At 34.7% G+C, this 13876-nt stretch overlaps 1 protein-coding gene across 1 annotated transcript; it reads left to right on the forward strand.

The window, feature by feature from the left end:
* Positions 1-12825: 12825 nt before the first annotated feature.
* LOC120195275 lies at positions 12826-13668 on the forward strand. Its single transcript, XM_039197348.1, has one exon. It carries the CDS (start codon positions 12826-12828, stop codon positions 13666-13668), a length of 843 nt encoding a protein of 280 aa, XP_039053279.1.
* Positions 13669-13876: the final 208 nt, after the last annotated feature.

The following is a 13876-nucleotide window of genomic DNA, read 5'->3' on the forward strand; positions in this document are numbered from 1 at the left end:
TCCCCTTCACGAGAAAGCCATTGATAAATTCTGTCAGCCGAATATCTTCCGTCGTGGAAGTGAAATCTAGCTTGAAAATGTTAACTGGAAGCCTGTTACTCATTATTGAGTTAAGCTCATCTGGATTCGTTCTGAATTGGCTCTCGAACCCATCTGAAATTGATTCTGAGATCTGTAGATATGTCAAGTCGATTGAGGTGTAGTTTCTCACTGCTGAGTCAAGCAACCACCATCTATCTTTAAATGAGCTTTTGAATCGAGTATCTTTCATCTTAGAGTCAAAACTTGACTCTGAAAGCTGCAAAAAATTATGCATGTGAAAAATGATAAATGTAATGCTCGTAAGTATGTCTAGGATGCATGCAATATGAATTAGTCTTAGACGAAGTCTCGTTCTGTCTGCCAATCTGGTCCTTGAAATCGATCGTGCCCATTTTCTTCTTGGGCTTCGGCTTTTCACATTTGAGAATGTCTTATTTGAAAATGTTTTTTCTCTTATTTAGGAGGGAAAAATGATATGAAAATAGAAGAATTCTGTAAAACATTGCCCCTTAATTAAGGCTCGCAATAAAATCGAATCAAATTATAAACATAAGTTCAAAGAATATCAAAAGAATCAATAGTTCTTTTAATGCTTTCAGAGTTATAGCTTTTTGACTAATATTCAAGTGGATGGGTTGGCTTTAGGTTGACCTAAGGTTCAGCCATAAAAAATGCTTTTTATTTGGCTTGACATTTTAATTGGATACGGACAAAATGACGCAACTAGAATTATCAATTACTAGACCTTCTATTTCTGTTCTCTGAAATCTTCCATTTGTTCAAGTTTTGTAAGCTCCTCAAACAAAGATAGTGCATAAATATCGGTCTAGAAATGAAATTCTTGAGTGCTCGTATGAATTTGACTATAACAGGTATTCCTTAACTCCCTTAGTCCATTTTATCGAAACTCCTTATTTAAATTTGCCATTAATTATCGGGCTAGCTGAATCCATAAAGCGGGGCGTTTAACCAATTGCTCTAGAGGGACAATTTAATATCATTATAATCACCTTTATTAGGCTAGCTGAATATTATCCATAAAGCCGGGGCGTTTAACCAATTGCTCTAGAGGGACAACTCAAGCTTTATTGTATATATATAATCTTATAATCTGGGTATACGGGTCCAATTTCTTAAGTTTGTCAAGAAGAACCTGTTATAGTCTAGGTGTTTTTTGAAAGTCAAGGAATCTTATATTTAGAATTCAATTTCCAAACAACTGACCTGAACTAGATTTGCTTACTCGACTATTCCATCTATGAAGATCATTATCATCACTGAACTTCTTAAACAAAAATTATAGTAATTATCACATACAAAAAAATGTTCCATGTTGTCCGCACCTATGTACGTCCAAATACCAAGCCTTATGATGGGAGAATACTATGTTTGTTGTTCGTAAGAGAAGGGTACGGTGTTTGAGCGTATCTTCTAGGTGAGGTCAAAGTCCTCTGTTTTATTAACTTTTAATCGTGTTACTTTGTCAAAGATCTATAACTCCGATCACTTACATAGTTTTTTAATTCATTTGATATTCAAATAATTTCAAGTTGTAAAGTTGATTCAATGCTCCGCATAAATTCATTAAAATATCCTAAGAAAGTTTAAAAACAAGTTCCAAATATGAGAAAGTTCAAAAAAAAAATTCAAACGAGATGTCTTAAAATTGAATAAGGCCTCATCAGGATGCCCCACTTGCCATGACTCTTTCTGCTTTGGGAGTGTCATTGCTTTCATCATAAAATTTCAGCTCTTTTATGTCTATCATTAGCTGGATCAAGGCTCTAAATTTGACACATTCTTGTATATCATGTCCATATTCATTGTGATAACAACAATGGCTGCCCCCTTTAGAATCTGATGTGTTAGGATGTGGTGTAAGAAACCCCGCATTTATCATTTGCCTCCATACCCAAGCAAGAGGTGACTTCACTTCGGAAACTCTGGTTTTGGCCTTTTTACCATTTTCCTCGGTGATTGCACTTTCCTCATTATCTTGATGATTAGGTAGAGGGTTTTGTGCAATGTGGGGTAATTCTGTGTTGTTGAAATGAATCCAACTTCTGTTGCGCATTATTTGGATAATCCTCTTAAAGGCGAGGTAATTTTCAATAGTATACCCCGACACGCCACCATGATATTCACAGTGCGCATTTTTTTATACCACCTGGGGTATGGGGGCTTTAGAGGTGTCTCTGGATAGGGTGACACCACATGTGCATTAAACAGTTGTTGGTAGAGCTCCTTGTATGTCATGGGAATGGGATCGAAATGCTCCTTTTTTCTCCTTGGTTCTTACCTAGAAGAGGGTACAGTTGCAAACGATTTTGAAATATTGATGATCTATTATTCTTTCTTCTTCAGGGGAGGTTTTCTAATAGACCTACCTCCTTGTTTAATTGTTGTTTTTACTATCTTTGCTTTGACTTCCTCATCGAATCTTGGAATGTGGTGATAATCTGAATTATTTTTGAATGATGGTCACAAAGGCTTGTGCTTTCGTGGCAGATGAATCTCCTTGACGTCCTGGTAAGATTCGATGTGACATTGCCAACTGTGGAGTGGGTGGTACAACCACCCCCTCAGATGCCCCTGTCCCAGGAGCATTCATTTGATTCAAGCCAGACAACCTTGAAATAATCTAGTCAACCAGTAAACCCTGATTCCTAGTGATGGAATCCAAGGTACTTCGTTGATTTTGACTTATTTTCTCTTCCAGTTTCTTTCGTAATCTTAACACGTTCTCTTCATGTTGAGCAACCTTGTCTTCCATTTTCCTTTGCGGGGGTGTTGTGAGGATGTTACATGTCCAAAGCTTGTGGAGGTATGTCCAGTGTTTGTATCCCTTTTTATGAAAATCTTTTGTTAGTCCATATGAATGCAATGAAAAAAGAAAAATTATGCGAAATATGCAAGAATGCATGATGCATGAAATGTTCGAGGCATTGATCCAAAAATGTGTCTGTTATTATAAATAATCCTTATTGGGGACAAAAGTGTTACGTCTGAAGAGACAAAAAATATTTTGATGGTATAGATCTCGAACAACCTCTGACAAGTTGATTCATCTTCCGTCTTTTTTCTGTCACCGGTTGAATATCATGTCGAACTGTTCTAGCTCCTTTGGCTAAACTGTGCAAGTGACGAGTTACTTGCTCCAAAAAAGTCTCGAAGGACTGCATCTCCGGCTTTCACTCTCTGTTGAGCATGTTCCTAACGAAAGTTCCATTGAAGCCCTCCATCGATAGGAACTATCTGAAGCTGTCAATAGTGGCATGTTGTCTTTGAAGGAGCTCTACAGGTCAATAGCCTTTTCTCGTCTAGCCCCTGCAACTTTCGACATCCCGTTTTGGAAAAGTTGACTTTTGACATGCTTGGTGTAAATCTCGGTCCGTTCTGAATATTCTCTGGCCACAACTGGACTTCTGAGCTTTTCATCTCTTGTATTATAACCCCTTTGTCCATTAATGCATATTATTTACATTTAACGAACACGTTTTTGGTGGATCAACACCTCTTTCGAATGATGCAGATGATGGAAATAAAATAAAATAAAGCAAAAAATGAAAAGAGTTAATGAAATAATAATCAAAACAATCATAAAAATAAAAGTCTTACCCCACATGCTTATTATTCCTACCCAGACATTATCTCTATCCCACAAATTAATTTTGAACAAGTCCTAACCGCATAAATTTCTAGTTCACATGCTTTGAACATGAAATAGAGCAGGAAATAATATCAAAGCAGCCTAGGGTTTGGAATGAGGTTTTGGGGTGAGCTCTAATTCCCTGTAATCTCCCAGTTTAGGTTCTAAAAAAGGTACTCAAGTTCTCCTTGCTAGTGCCACCTTGGGCTTACCAGACACTTAGTCCTAAACTCATCACGGGCTTGTGTGGACTAAGTTAAACTCGAGAGGACACATTCCCTTATGTATGTGCGGTGAATAAATTCACACGAAGACATAAGGTATATGAATCCTGAAGGCTACTTGCTAAGCCTGTGCGGAGAATAAATTCTCACGAAGACGTCACTTTTACCCCCTACTTAAATAGGGTTTGGAGCTCAGGTTTAAAGCCTTAGATGGAAAACAAGTTTCGAAAAGCTGAAATCATTAAAAACGGCAGTACAACTATTTACTCGAAAATATAATCAAAAGTAAGCAATAAGGATCGAAATGTTACCTTAAAATTTAAACTTACCCTTTTCATTAAAAAGACAACTGAAAATTACCTTAGTCTAACTTACTTACCTGTCTCCCCAACAGAGTCGCCAAACTGTCGCGACCGTCTTTCGGTTGGGCCCGGAATTGGGCTTCGACTTGAAATAATTGAGTTAGAGTCGCCACGATCATTTTAAAAAAATTTTAGGTTGATCGGACACCATCTTACCTGATCTGCGTTTTACCAGAAATGTGTCAGGTTCGGTAGTCGGTTACGGTCAAGGAGGGATTAACACCTTTGAACTTCCCTTTCGGTACCAATTAATTTGTCGGTTGTCTTTATTTGCGAAAATTTAAAAATTAAAATTAAAATTTAAGTTATCCGATTCGAATTGTTTACCTTTGATCAGTTGGAACTTATCTACAAAGTTAAAAATGTTAGAGAAAATAAATAAATAATAAATCAATCTAAAGAAAGAAAGAAAGAAAAATTAAAAATATATATAAAAAAATCATAAAAATATTTTAATATAAAAAAATCATAAAAAAATAAAAAAAATAAAAAAAATAATAAAAATAATAAAAATAAATCAAAGGAAAAATAAAATAAAAATACAAAAAAATAACAAAAAAAAGTATTAAATAAACCAAATATATATATATAAGATGAAATAAAAAAATAAGAGGTAAATAATAATAATAATAATAATAATAATAATAATAATAATAATATGATTAAAACAAATATACGAAATTGGAAATAAAAATAAATAAAAATGAAAATAAATAAATAAATAAATAAATAAATAAATAAATAAATAAAAAGGACCAATTTGAAAGAAAATGGAATTATGTGATAAAATTCGAGTTAAATGGGCGAAAATGAATTGCATTAAAAACACAGGGACCTGAAAGGGGTTAACCCCATTTTCATTAGAAACACGCGGACTTTAATGCCAGGTCAGGTTGACTTGCGGGTCTCACAACGGGTTATATAAAAGCTCATTATTTCCCAAAAACCTTCATTCTCACTTTCTCTCAAGAAACACACGCCTTACCCCCTCTCCATTTCCTCTCAAACTCCCTAGAACACGGTCACTCCTCTCCGCCCGACTACCGCCTCAAAGCCTCCAGTCGCCGCCTCCAGGCCGGAAAAGATGAAAAGCCACTAAAATAACGCCTTTCACACCCTAAACACTAACCCGAAGCCCAAAACCCCAAAAACCTTGCGAATCGGTGTAGATCTAACCCGAAAGTCTCGGCCTTTACCTCTTTCGTCGGTGACCCTTTGACTTCTGGTGGCTCTCCTGTTGATGATTCAACTTTTAGCCCTCTGTTGTGTATTTCCTTGCTTTGTGCGTTGTCTAGCCGTTTACTTTCGTTGTGCTTTTTGTGTTTGGTTCAACTGTTTTTGTTGGTTGATGGTTTATTGTCTTGACGATCTCTTTTGTTTGCTGTGGATTCGTGACTATGTGTTGTTGGTTCTCGGCTCACTCTTGATGGTAGTGTTTCGGTCTTTTTTGTGTGTTCGATGTGTGGTTCTGGTTTAGTATTTTTGTGGCTCTCTCTTCCGATGATGCTGTTTCGGGCCACTGTTGGACCAGCAGATTTGTAAAGGTTAATGGACCTGAAGCATGTAATAAAACAACAGTAAATAATAAGCATATATAATATATGTTTAATATAATATATATAAATATTATAAACGTGTCACACATAAAATGTATAATGAGAGGAAATGGTGTGTCTACAGTATTGATGCAAAGTTGGGTCACAAATTTCAAAAATTCAAAGTAATAACACTAAAGTGAGCTAACAACAATCATGTATCTCGAGTATTATTGTACTCTTAGTTTCAAGTCACGCAAGCATTTGCATGTTTGCAGCAATGGCAAAAGAAACAAGGAAATATCCAACACAATCATGCCTGCAGCTAACTCACTGAAACCCACAAACACATGCTAGAAAACCTTATCTAAAGACGAGGATGTGAAACCTTAAATATCCATTGGGGCCACACCCTCGTCGGTATAACCTCCCCAGCGGCATCGGGTTCGGCAGCACGTCCTTACTACCCACGATATCAAAGGCGTCAATCATTTGTTGCACAGTTTCCTGATCCAAAATATGGAATGGCTCACTAACCCCTACCACAGCAACTCAGACTAAAAACTGAGTTCATACTATAATATTAGAATGCTTTAAAAAGTATTATAAAATTATATATAATTTCACAGACTTAAATATATGTTATATTTTTTATAATGTAATGCTTTTATATTTTTTTATTAATTAAAATGAGGGATGCAACACGAGAACTTTCCAGGAGGTTACCCATCCTAATACTACTTTCATCCAAGTACACTTAATTATGGAGCTCTAATAAGTTTCGGTGCATTAGTGCTAGTATGATTGTACCCTTATTTTTCTTTTGCAATGATATCGAATTTATTTATAATTATAATGATTTAAAATTTTAATTTGTTTATTTAAAATTAAATCATTATACAAATCTCACAGTAATATTAATAGCATTTTAATTTTCCAAACTTCATTTATCGAAGTCATTAAGTCTTCTTTTTTTAACTTTCCATCTAAAGTAACAGTTGGCTCGATTCAACATTGTCACCTCGACTCGACATGCCACATTTGAGTTTATTTCTACAATTATCCTTTGAATTTTAATGGAAAAATTCATCGAAATCAACCAGCCAATTAAAGAATTGAAAAACTAAGTTTAAAAGTATTAAAGCGGAAATTTAATTGAAAATGCCCAGAAATTAAGAGTATAAAGCATCGTAGTCCTTCTCAGACAAATAGCATGGTTTTCAGAACCGGACCGGTTAGCGAACCGGTCATATTACCGGTTCACTGGTTCAATCGGTCGAATCGGTCTGACCGGTCGGAAGAACCGGACGACGTCATAATTATTTAAAAAATTAAATAAAAATACTAAAAATATTTAATAAAAAATAATTTTTTATATCACAAGTCATATTCAAAGCAAGTCATAACATATATAAGTTAAAAACCATAAGATCAAGTGAAACAAAATGATTCAAATTAACTACAACATAATATTTAAGGTAAAACATATTAAATAATAAATATAATTATATAACTATAATTAAAAAATAAATTTGGGGTTAAAAAAAATCATAACAAAATTATATAACTATAATTATATAACTATTCTTTCACTTCAATCAAGCTCGAATTTTAGGCTTCAATCGAGCTTCTAATTTTTTTTTTAGTTCAAGCCTTTTTGAGTTCAAGTTTCAATATTATATTTCGAGTTTAAGTTGAACTTGATAATTTTTAGCTTGTGAGTTTGAGTTGAGTTGAGCTTACTTTTAAAGTTTTCAAGTTTGAGTCGAGCTCAACAATGCTCGAGTTTGACTTGGCTCGTTTAACAAACGACGTTGTTTGGTTTATTTTTTAAAAAAAAAACAAAAACAAAAATCCCGGTTTTTTCTGATTTTTTCTGGTTTTTGACCGGTCCGGTTCGAACGGTTCAGCGGTTCTGGCCGGTTCACTAATAACTGTTCAACCGATTTAGATTGAATCGGACTAAGCAACGATTCTCGATTGAAGCAATTGAACCGGCCGATCCGATCGGGTTTTCAAAACAGAGACAAAGAGATATTGACCTATGAAGTCTCCACTCTTTGGCACCGTAAGTCACTGAAATTTGCAATCAAAGTCTCCCCTTCATCATTTCGAACAACGACCGACTGCTTGTCAGTTTTGAATGTAAATTTGACAATTCTTATTTTTCCCAACATCCAAACCTTCTTTCCAGAGGATTTCTTTTGACTGGACTTCATTTTCTACCCAAATTTATTCGAGATTTAGTTTTTATCTTTTTGGTGTTTTAGTATAGTATATTAATGAACATTAAATTATGTTGATTTGATATCATATTAATCGAAGACAACAATTTAATTAAACATTTAAATATAAGATAAATTATAAATTTCATCATTCAATTTTAATCTTATTCTTAATTTTATCAATAAAGTTTAAAGAATTTTAATCTAATCGTTGAACTTTTAGATTGTTTTTTGTCAGTCAGTCTTTAAATACTTAATGATGTTATAATCTGACATCTAGCTTTTGAAAATTATGAAACGACCTTAAATTTTTCTTTATTTTTTATGAAAATACCCTATTTTAGATTCCCTTTGATTTTTTTACGATGGAACATCATTTTTTCTTTCAAATTTCAATAACTTGGAGGTGGAGAAAGAGCAAATAAGTTATATATCATGATTTCACGTTGATCATTGTTGGAATAAATCTGCTCAAGCTACATACAGTCACTGCTCGTGTGGATGTTAGTTGAGCTCATAGCTAATTGGTGCACGTGTTCATAGCTGATCATTGCACGTGGAGTTGTTACAGTTAGGACGTTAGGTGCTTAGGGTTGTTAGCAATTGTGTAACTACATGCATGTATGAACGTTATATAAAGCTTGTAAAGGAAAAGTTAAGAGTGAGAAAGAAAACATTTGTTTATTTGATTCTTGTTGTTTAGTTGCTCCTAGTATCTTAACATGGTATCATTCGCTGTTGTATCCTAGGGTTTGTTTCCGCTATTCGTGTTGTTATGGACCGAAGTGCCTCTTCCACATCCACTTCAATAGAGTTTTCTTCAAGAAACACCAAATTGTTCACCAAAAAAAGGGTGAACGTGATTCTTGATGAATCAAACTTCCTTCTTTAGAAACAACAAGTGTTGCTCATTGTGAGGAGTCATCGTCTTGAGCGAATGTTGACAGGAATGATGCTACCTTCTCTAGAAACTATGGTTGGTGAAGAAGGAGTTGCAGTTGTTAATGAAGAGTATGAGGAATTTCTGGCCCAAGATAGTGCGTTAGCTTCTTGGTTGTTGTCAGCGGTTAGTCATCACTTACTCCCTCAGTTTGTTGGTGCTGAAACATCAGCTCAGGTATGGAATAAAGTTTTGCAAATCGATTTGCCACTGCAGTAATAAGTCTACATTACAAGCTGCAGTCCCTCAAGAAAGGAGGAGATAGCATGGAGTTTATCTTACTAAGGTGAAAGAAGTTATTGATGCATTAACTTCTTGTGGAAGTCCAGTTTCAATGTCTGAACATGTTGCAAGCATCCTTAAAGGTCTTACAAGGGAGTATCAACCCTTCATTGTAGTCATATATGCTATGTGTGACTCACTGTCACTCAATAGCATTTGCACCATGCTCATTGATGCTGAAACACAGCTTGAGGGCTTCGATTATCAGCCTGAGTCTTTATCTCTTAGTGCTTATCTTGCACAATGAAAGGTAGAATCTGATTCTAACAAGAATCGAAAAAAGCAACAATATAGATCCAATCATTCATCCTACTCACGCAGGAGGTCTCGTGGCATAGGAAGAGGTCGATCTAGAGTTCAATGCCAGTTGTGTGGCAAGAATGAACATCTTGTCAATCAGTGCTGGCATAGGTGATCGCTTGTAAATGTATATGTTAAGGCAAGAAAATCTGTGCAAATATACACAATCGATTCAAGTAATATAGGGTAAATGAGTATCGTCTCCACAGGGATTGGCCGAGAAATATATTTTCACCACAACTAGAACTAGTGTCACAAACTAAGTCATACTAGATTGTCAGCTTAAGAACTAATATTAATAAAACAAAGAAGTGATTTAATGATTACATGAAAGTTTGGTTGAGGCAAAATAAGTATGCAGAATAATAAAATAAAACAAGTGTTGATTCAAATATTATGCAAACAACCTCACATATTCAGACATATCACAGAGCACTGATGTTAAACTTTTTCTTTAACAACAATTATCCCAAGTCTAAAATGAATTATTATGACTTACGAAAGCTGTCCGACAGGATTACTAGGTATTCTTAGACAGTTTCTATGGCAATACTCCTCAGCGTTAACTACAATTCTTGGTTTGTCAAACTGTTGTTGTAGCAATACCTCTCAGCGTAAACTTTAGGCGTTTTTTATCCTACTCTAGTGTCTATCCCTTTTAGTTGATTAAAACTCACTCCTTATCTCTAAGGTAACAAGTTAAAACTTCATCATCCCGGATTTATTCCATTGCTCACGTGGATCTATCTTAATTCTCTCAAATCTAAGAATCACTATCTAGACAAAAGGCTATCTCTCGATGCTCTTATATTGCCAAGATATGTTTTACCAAAACCCCAGGCGATCTCTCGATGCTTTTACAGCGTAAGGTAAAATATTTAAACGATGAGCAAAACAGTCATACGCAAAACATAATTCATCATTCATAAACTTAAGAAAATTGTTTAGGCAAAACAAAGTTTAACATCAAGTAAGACAGTCATGATCCTATCAAAAGTCATCCAAGTTTCAATGTTTAATACAACCCCAAATAGATAAAGAGTTAAGAACAAAGGAAGAACGACTCCCAAAACCGAAGGCTCTGTCGCGACGATTCTAATCAGCACTACGCCTGCCTTGGTGATCAGTAACTCTCGAGACCTGATCATCGCTCTGCTAAAGTCTGGCTATGGAGGACACCAAGGAAGGTATGTGGGTAGACGGTGAAGAAGCATTGTAGTTGCTTGCTCACGCCTTGGGTAAAGCTCTTCTCTTTTTTTCCTTTCTTTTTCTCTTTCTTTGGTGGCTACGGCTGGTTATTTATAAGGAAAAATCTCCTAGGGCTTTGCATGCTTTTGGAGTTTCCTTAAATGACCGTTATTAAATGTCCATACTAAAAAAGAAAGGCGGCTGTCAGAATAATAAGGCTTGCTTGCACGTGAAGTAGGTCATCCAGATGGCTTGTGACATAGGCGGTTTCGTCACACCTGCTTCAGACTTCTTCAGATAAACCTTGCATCGGCGAGATAAATCTGCTCCTCACGTTCTTATCTGTTCCATTGGCCTTTGCAAATTTACGTTGTCACGACTGAAATGTTATCCCTCTCTAAGTTTCCTACACAAACACAATCCAAACAACCCTTTCTCCTCATCAGCATCAGTCAGACCAAATAAATCTTGCCTAAGCAAAATTTATCCACCACAAGCTAATATAACCTATATGCAACTAAAATGCTATGCATACTTTGTTTAGACGAGCAATAACTTAAGTGAAAAGATTGAAAATTGAGTCTTTTTACGGAGTTATCAATAGGTTTTATGATACATTTTAATTTTATTATACAAGATTTTTTATAATTAAATTTGTCGTTATATCATTAATCTATCTCTCATTCATCTAAAAAATATTGTGTTTAAATGTTGATATAATCAATTACAACATGTTCTCATGTTATGTTATTATGTTAATATTGATGATGTTTATTCTTTATCGTTGACAATAATATTTTTTTGTATCATTTATTTTTCTAAGTTTTTTAGTTGAATTTTAAAATTATTTCCTTGTATAGTTCTATTTTATCAAATAAATAAATAATATATACAAGTGTTGATATCTTAATTTATGAATTTATTTATTTTTGATCTAACCATTAATATCTTATATATTGATTGATTAATTTAGATTCAATATTGTAGAGTCTCGTTATGAGGGCAACACTCTCAATCTAATTGTTTGATTCAGGGAAAAACGTAAGATTTTATACTAAGGAGCGAATCATATTTTAAGAGAATAAAACATATTATCAATATAATATACAAAGAAATATTTAAAATATATTAGAATTTAAAATTTTCAAGAAATGTCGGCCCCACCAACCCTCTTGGTCTATCCTTAATTTCATTCATAACGTTAGTATTTAAATTTTTAATCCTACCTAAAAGATTTAATATTTCACCTCAATAGACCAATAATTCTTACTATAAATTTAATTCTTCATTATTAACATTTAACTAATAAATTGTACGAATCAATCAACCATAATGAATAAAAAATATTTGCTATCTTTAGAGATTTTAGATTCTATCACAACATTTATAAGGATGTTTAAACATTCATAATCAAATAATTAATACACTTTCGAATAGATTTTACTTTATAATCCTTAAATTAATAAAAAAAAATATAACCAGTAAACTAATTAGTGATTTCCAAAATTTGTTAAGAAGAATAGAAGTAACCCTAAGTAAGCTGGTATACAAGAAACACTTGGATAATGTGCAGTACAAAAGGGCTGAAATGTAAACTAATCATGCCAACCAATCCCGATGCGTCCGTATAATGGGAGTTTCTTCCATGCTTCCATAATAAATATATTATTAAGATATAGTAATTAAAGAAGCGAGGACCCACTTTTACTTTTCATAGTGTGAACTGGGAAGGTAGTAGACAATGCGACACGGCTTAGAATCTATATAATATAATATTATATTATTTGGTGCATCATTGGCATGGGACCCCCTCCATTTCCCTGCCTTGTCTGCACTCTCTCTACCACCTAACCTAACTCACCTCCATCTCCTTTTTTTATTTATTATATTTTAGCCTTGTTTTCCCTATTCAATGAAAAAGCACGGGGCAACCTACCTCTATATAAAGCCCATCATCGAATCTGTTGAAATCATTATCTTCCGAAGCACCGTATGATTAAGTAGCCACCGTTTTGAAAGCAACTTTAAACCTTCTCCTCCCATCCATTTTCCCTGGCAATTATCTCGTTAAACAAAAAATGGATTCTTTTGAATTTGACAATGTTAAGGCAGAGAAAGAGGATGCTCTATGGAGATACAACATGGAGAAGAAGCTAAGGTCCGGTCTTCAATTTATCGGGGTTTTGTTGGTGTTGTTTTTTACATCATGTTCTTTGTTCCCCACTTTGATTCCCGACATCATCCGGGTCGCCGGAGATCTTCGCCTGCGTTTTGACAACGCTCTTAACGAGCCTCTTCCGATCTTCATTATTTTAAACATCATCATCCTCATCGTTTGTGTTCTGTCTAGCCAAAAACAGACCCCGAAACAATCCGATATCTACAACGAGTACGTCGGCTCTCGCCAGAATATTATGCCCGCATCCGCCGTAGAAGATGACACCACGGTGGACAGACAAATTGTCGCGGTGGTAAATGCGGTTGTTGTTTCCGCCGGCGAGGAGGTGACCACGGTGGAGAAGCAAATCGTCCTGGTGGAAAATGCGGTTGCTGTTGCAGAGTCAAAACGTTCCATTTCACAACAAAAACAGCAACAACCTTCGACGACGAGCCTATCACTAACAGTGACAAAGCCCAAGCCTGTAATAACTTCAACTGAAAAAGTCAAGCAAAAAGAGTACCGAAGAACACGATCGGTGCTCTCGGAATCTGGAAACCAACGTCCCCGCTTCCGGGAGTTCAAAAGATCAGAGACGGCAATGATGGACAGAGAGCTGATGGTTTCAAGTACTCAGTCGCCGAGGAAGTCGCTGGACGAGATGAGCAATGATGAGTTCCGATTAATAGTAGATAGTTTCATTGCTGAACGAAGGAACATTTTGATCCAAGAAAACTGCATGTCGATCGTGGTTAAGAATTAGAAGTGAAGATACTAATTTTTTACCCATATTGATTTATTATTATTATTATTATTATTATTATTATTATTATTATTATTATAATTATTATTATAATTATTATTATTATTATCATTATTATTATTATTATTAAATATATTAAATACATATATAAATAATAATAAAAAATATACAAGTTCAATTAACCGGCCCAATTACAAATGGCCCATCA

Source organism: Hibiscus syriacus, unplaced genomic scaffold, assembly GCF_006381635.1.
Source record: "Hibiscus syriacus cultivar Baekdansim isolate YM2019G1 unplaced genomic scaffold, ASM638163v2 tig00117011_pilon, whole genome shotgun sequence".
Classification (NCBI taxonomy): Eukaryota; Viridiplantae; Streptophyta; class Magnoliopsida; order Malvales; family Malvaceae; genus Hibiscus; species Hibiscus syriacus.

What these genes read in the sequence shown, in the direction of transcription:
- LOC120195275 (XM_039197348.1), top strand. Translation starts at nt 12,826, where the DNA reads ATGGATTCTTTTGAATTTGACAATGTTAAGGCAGAGAAAGAGGATGCT.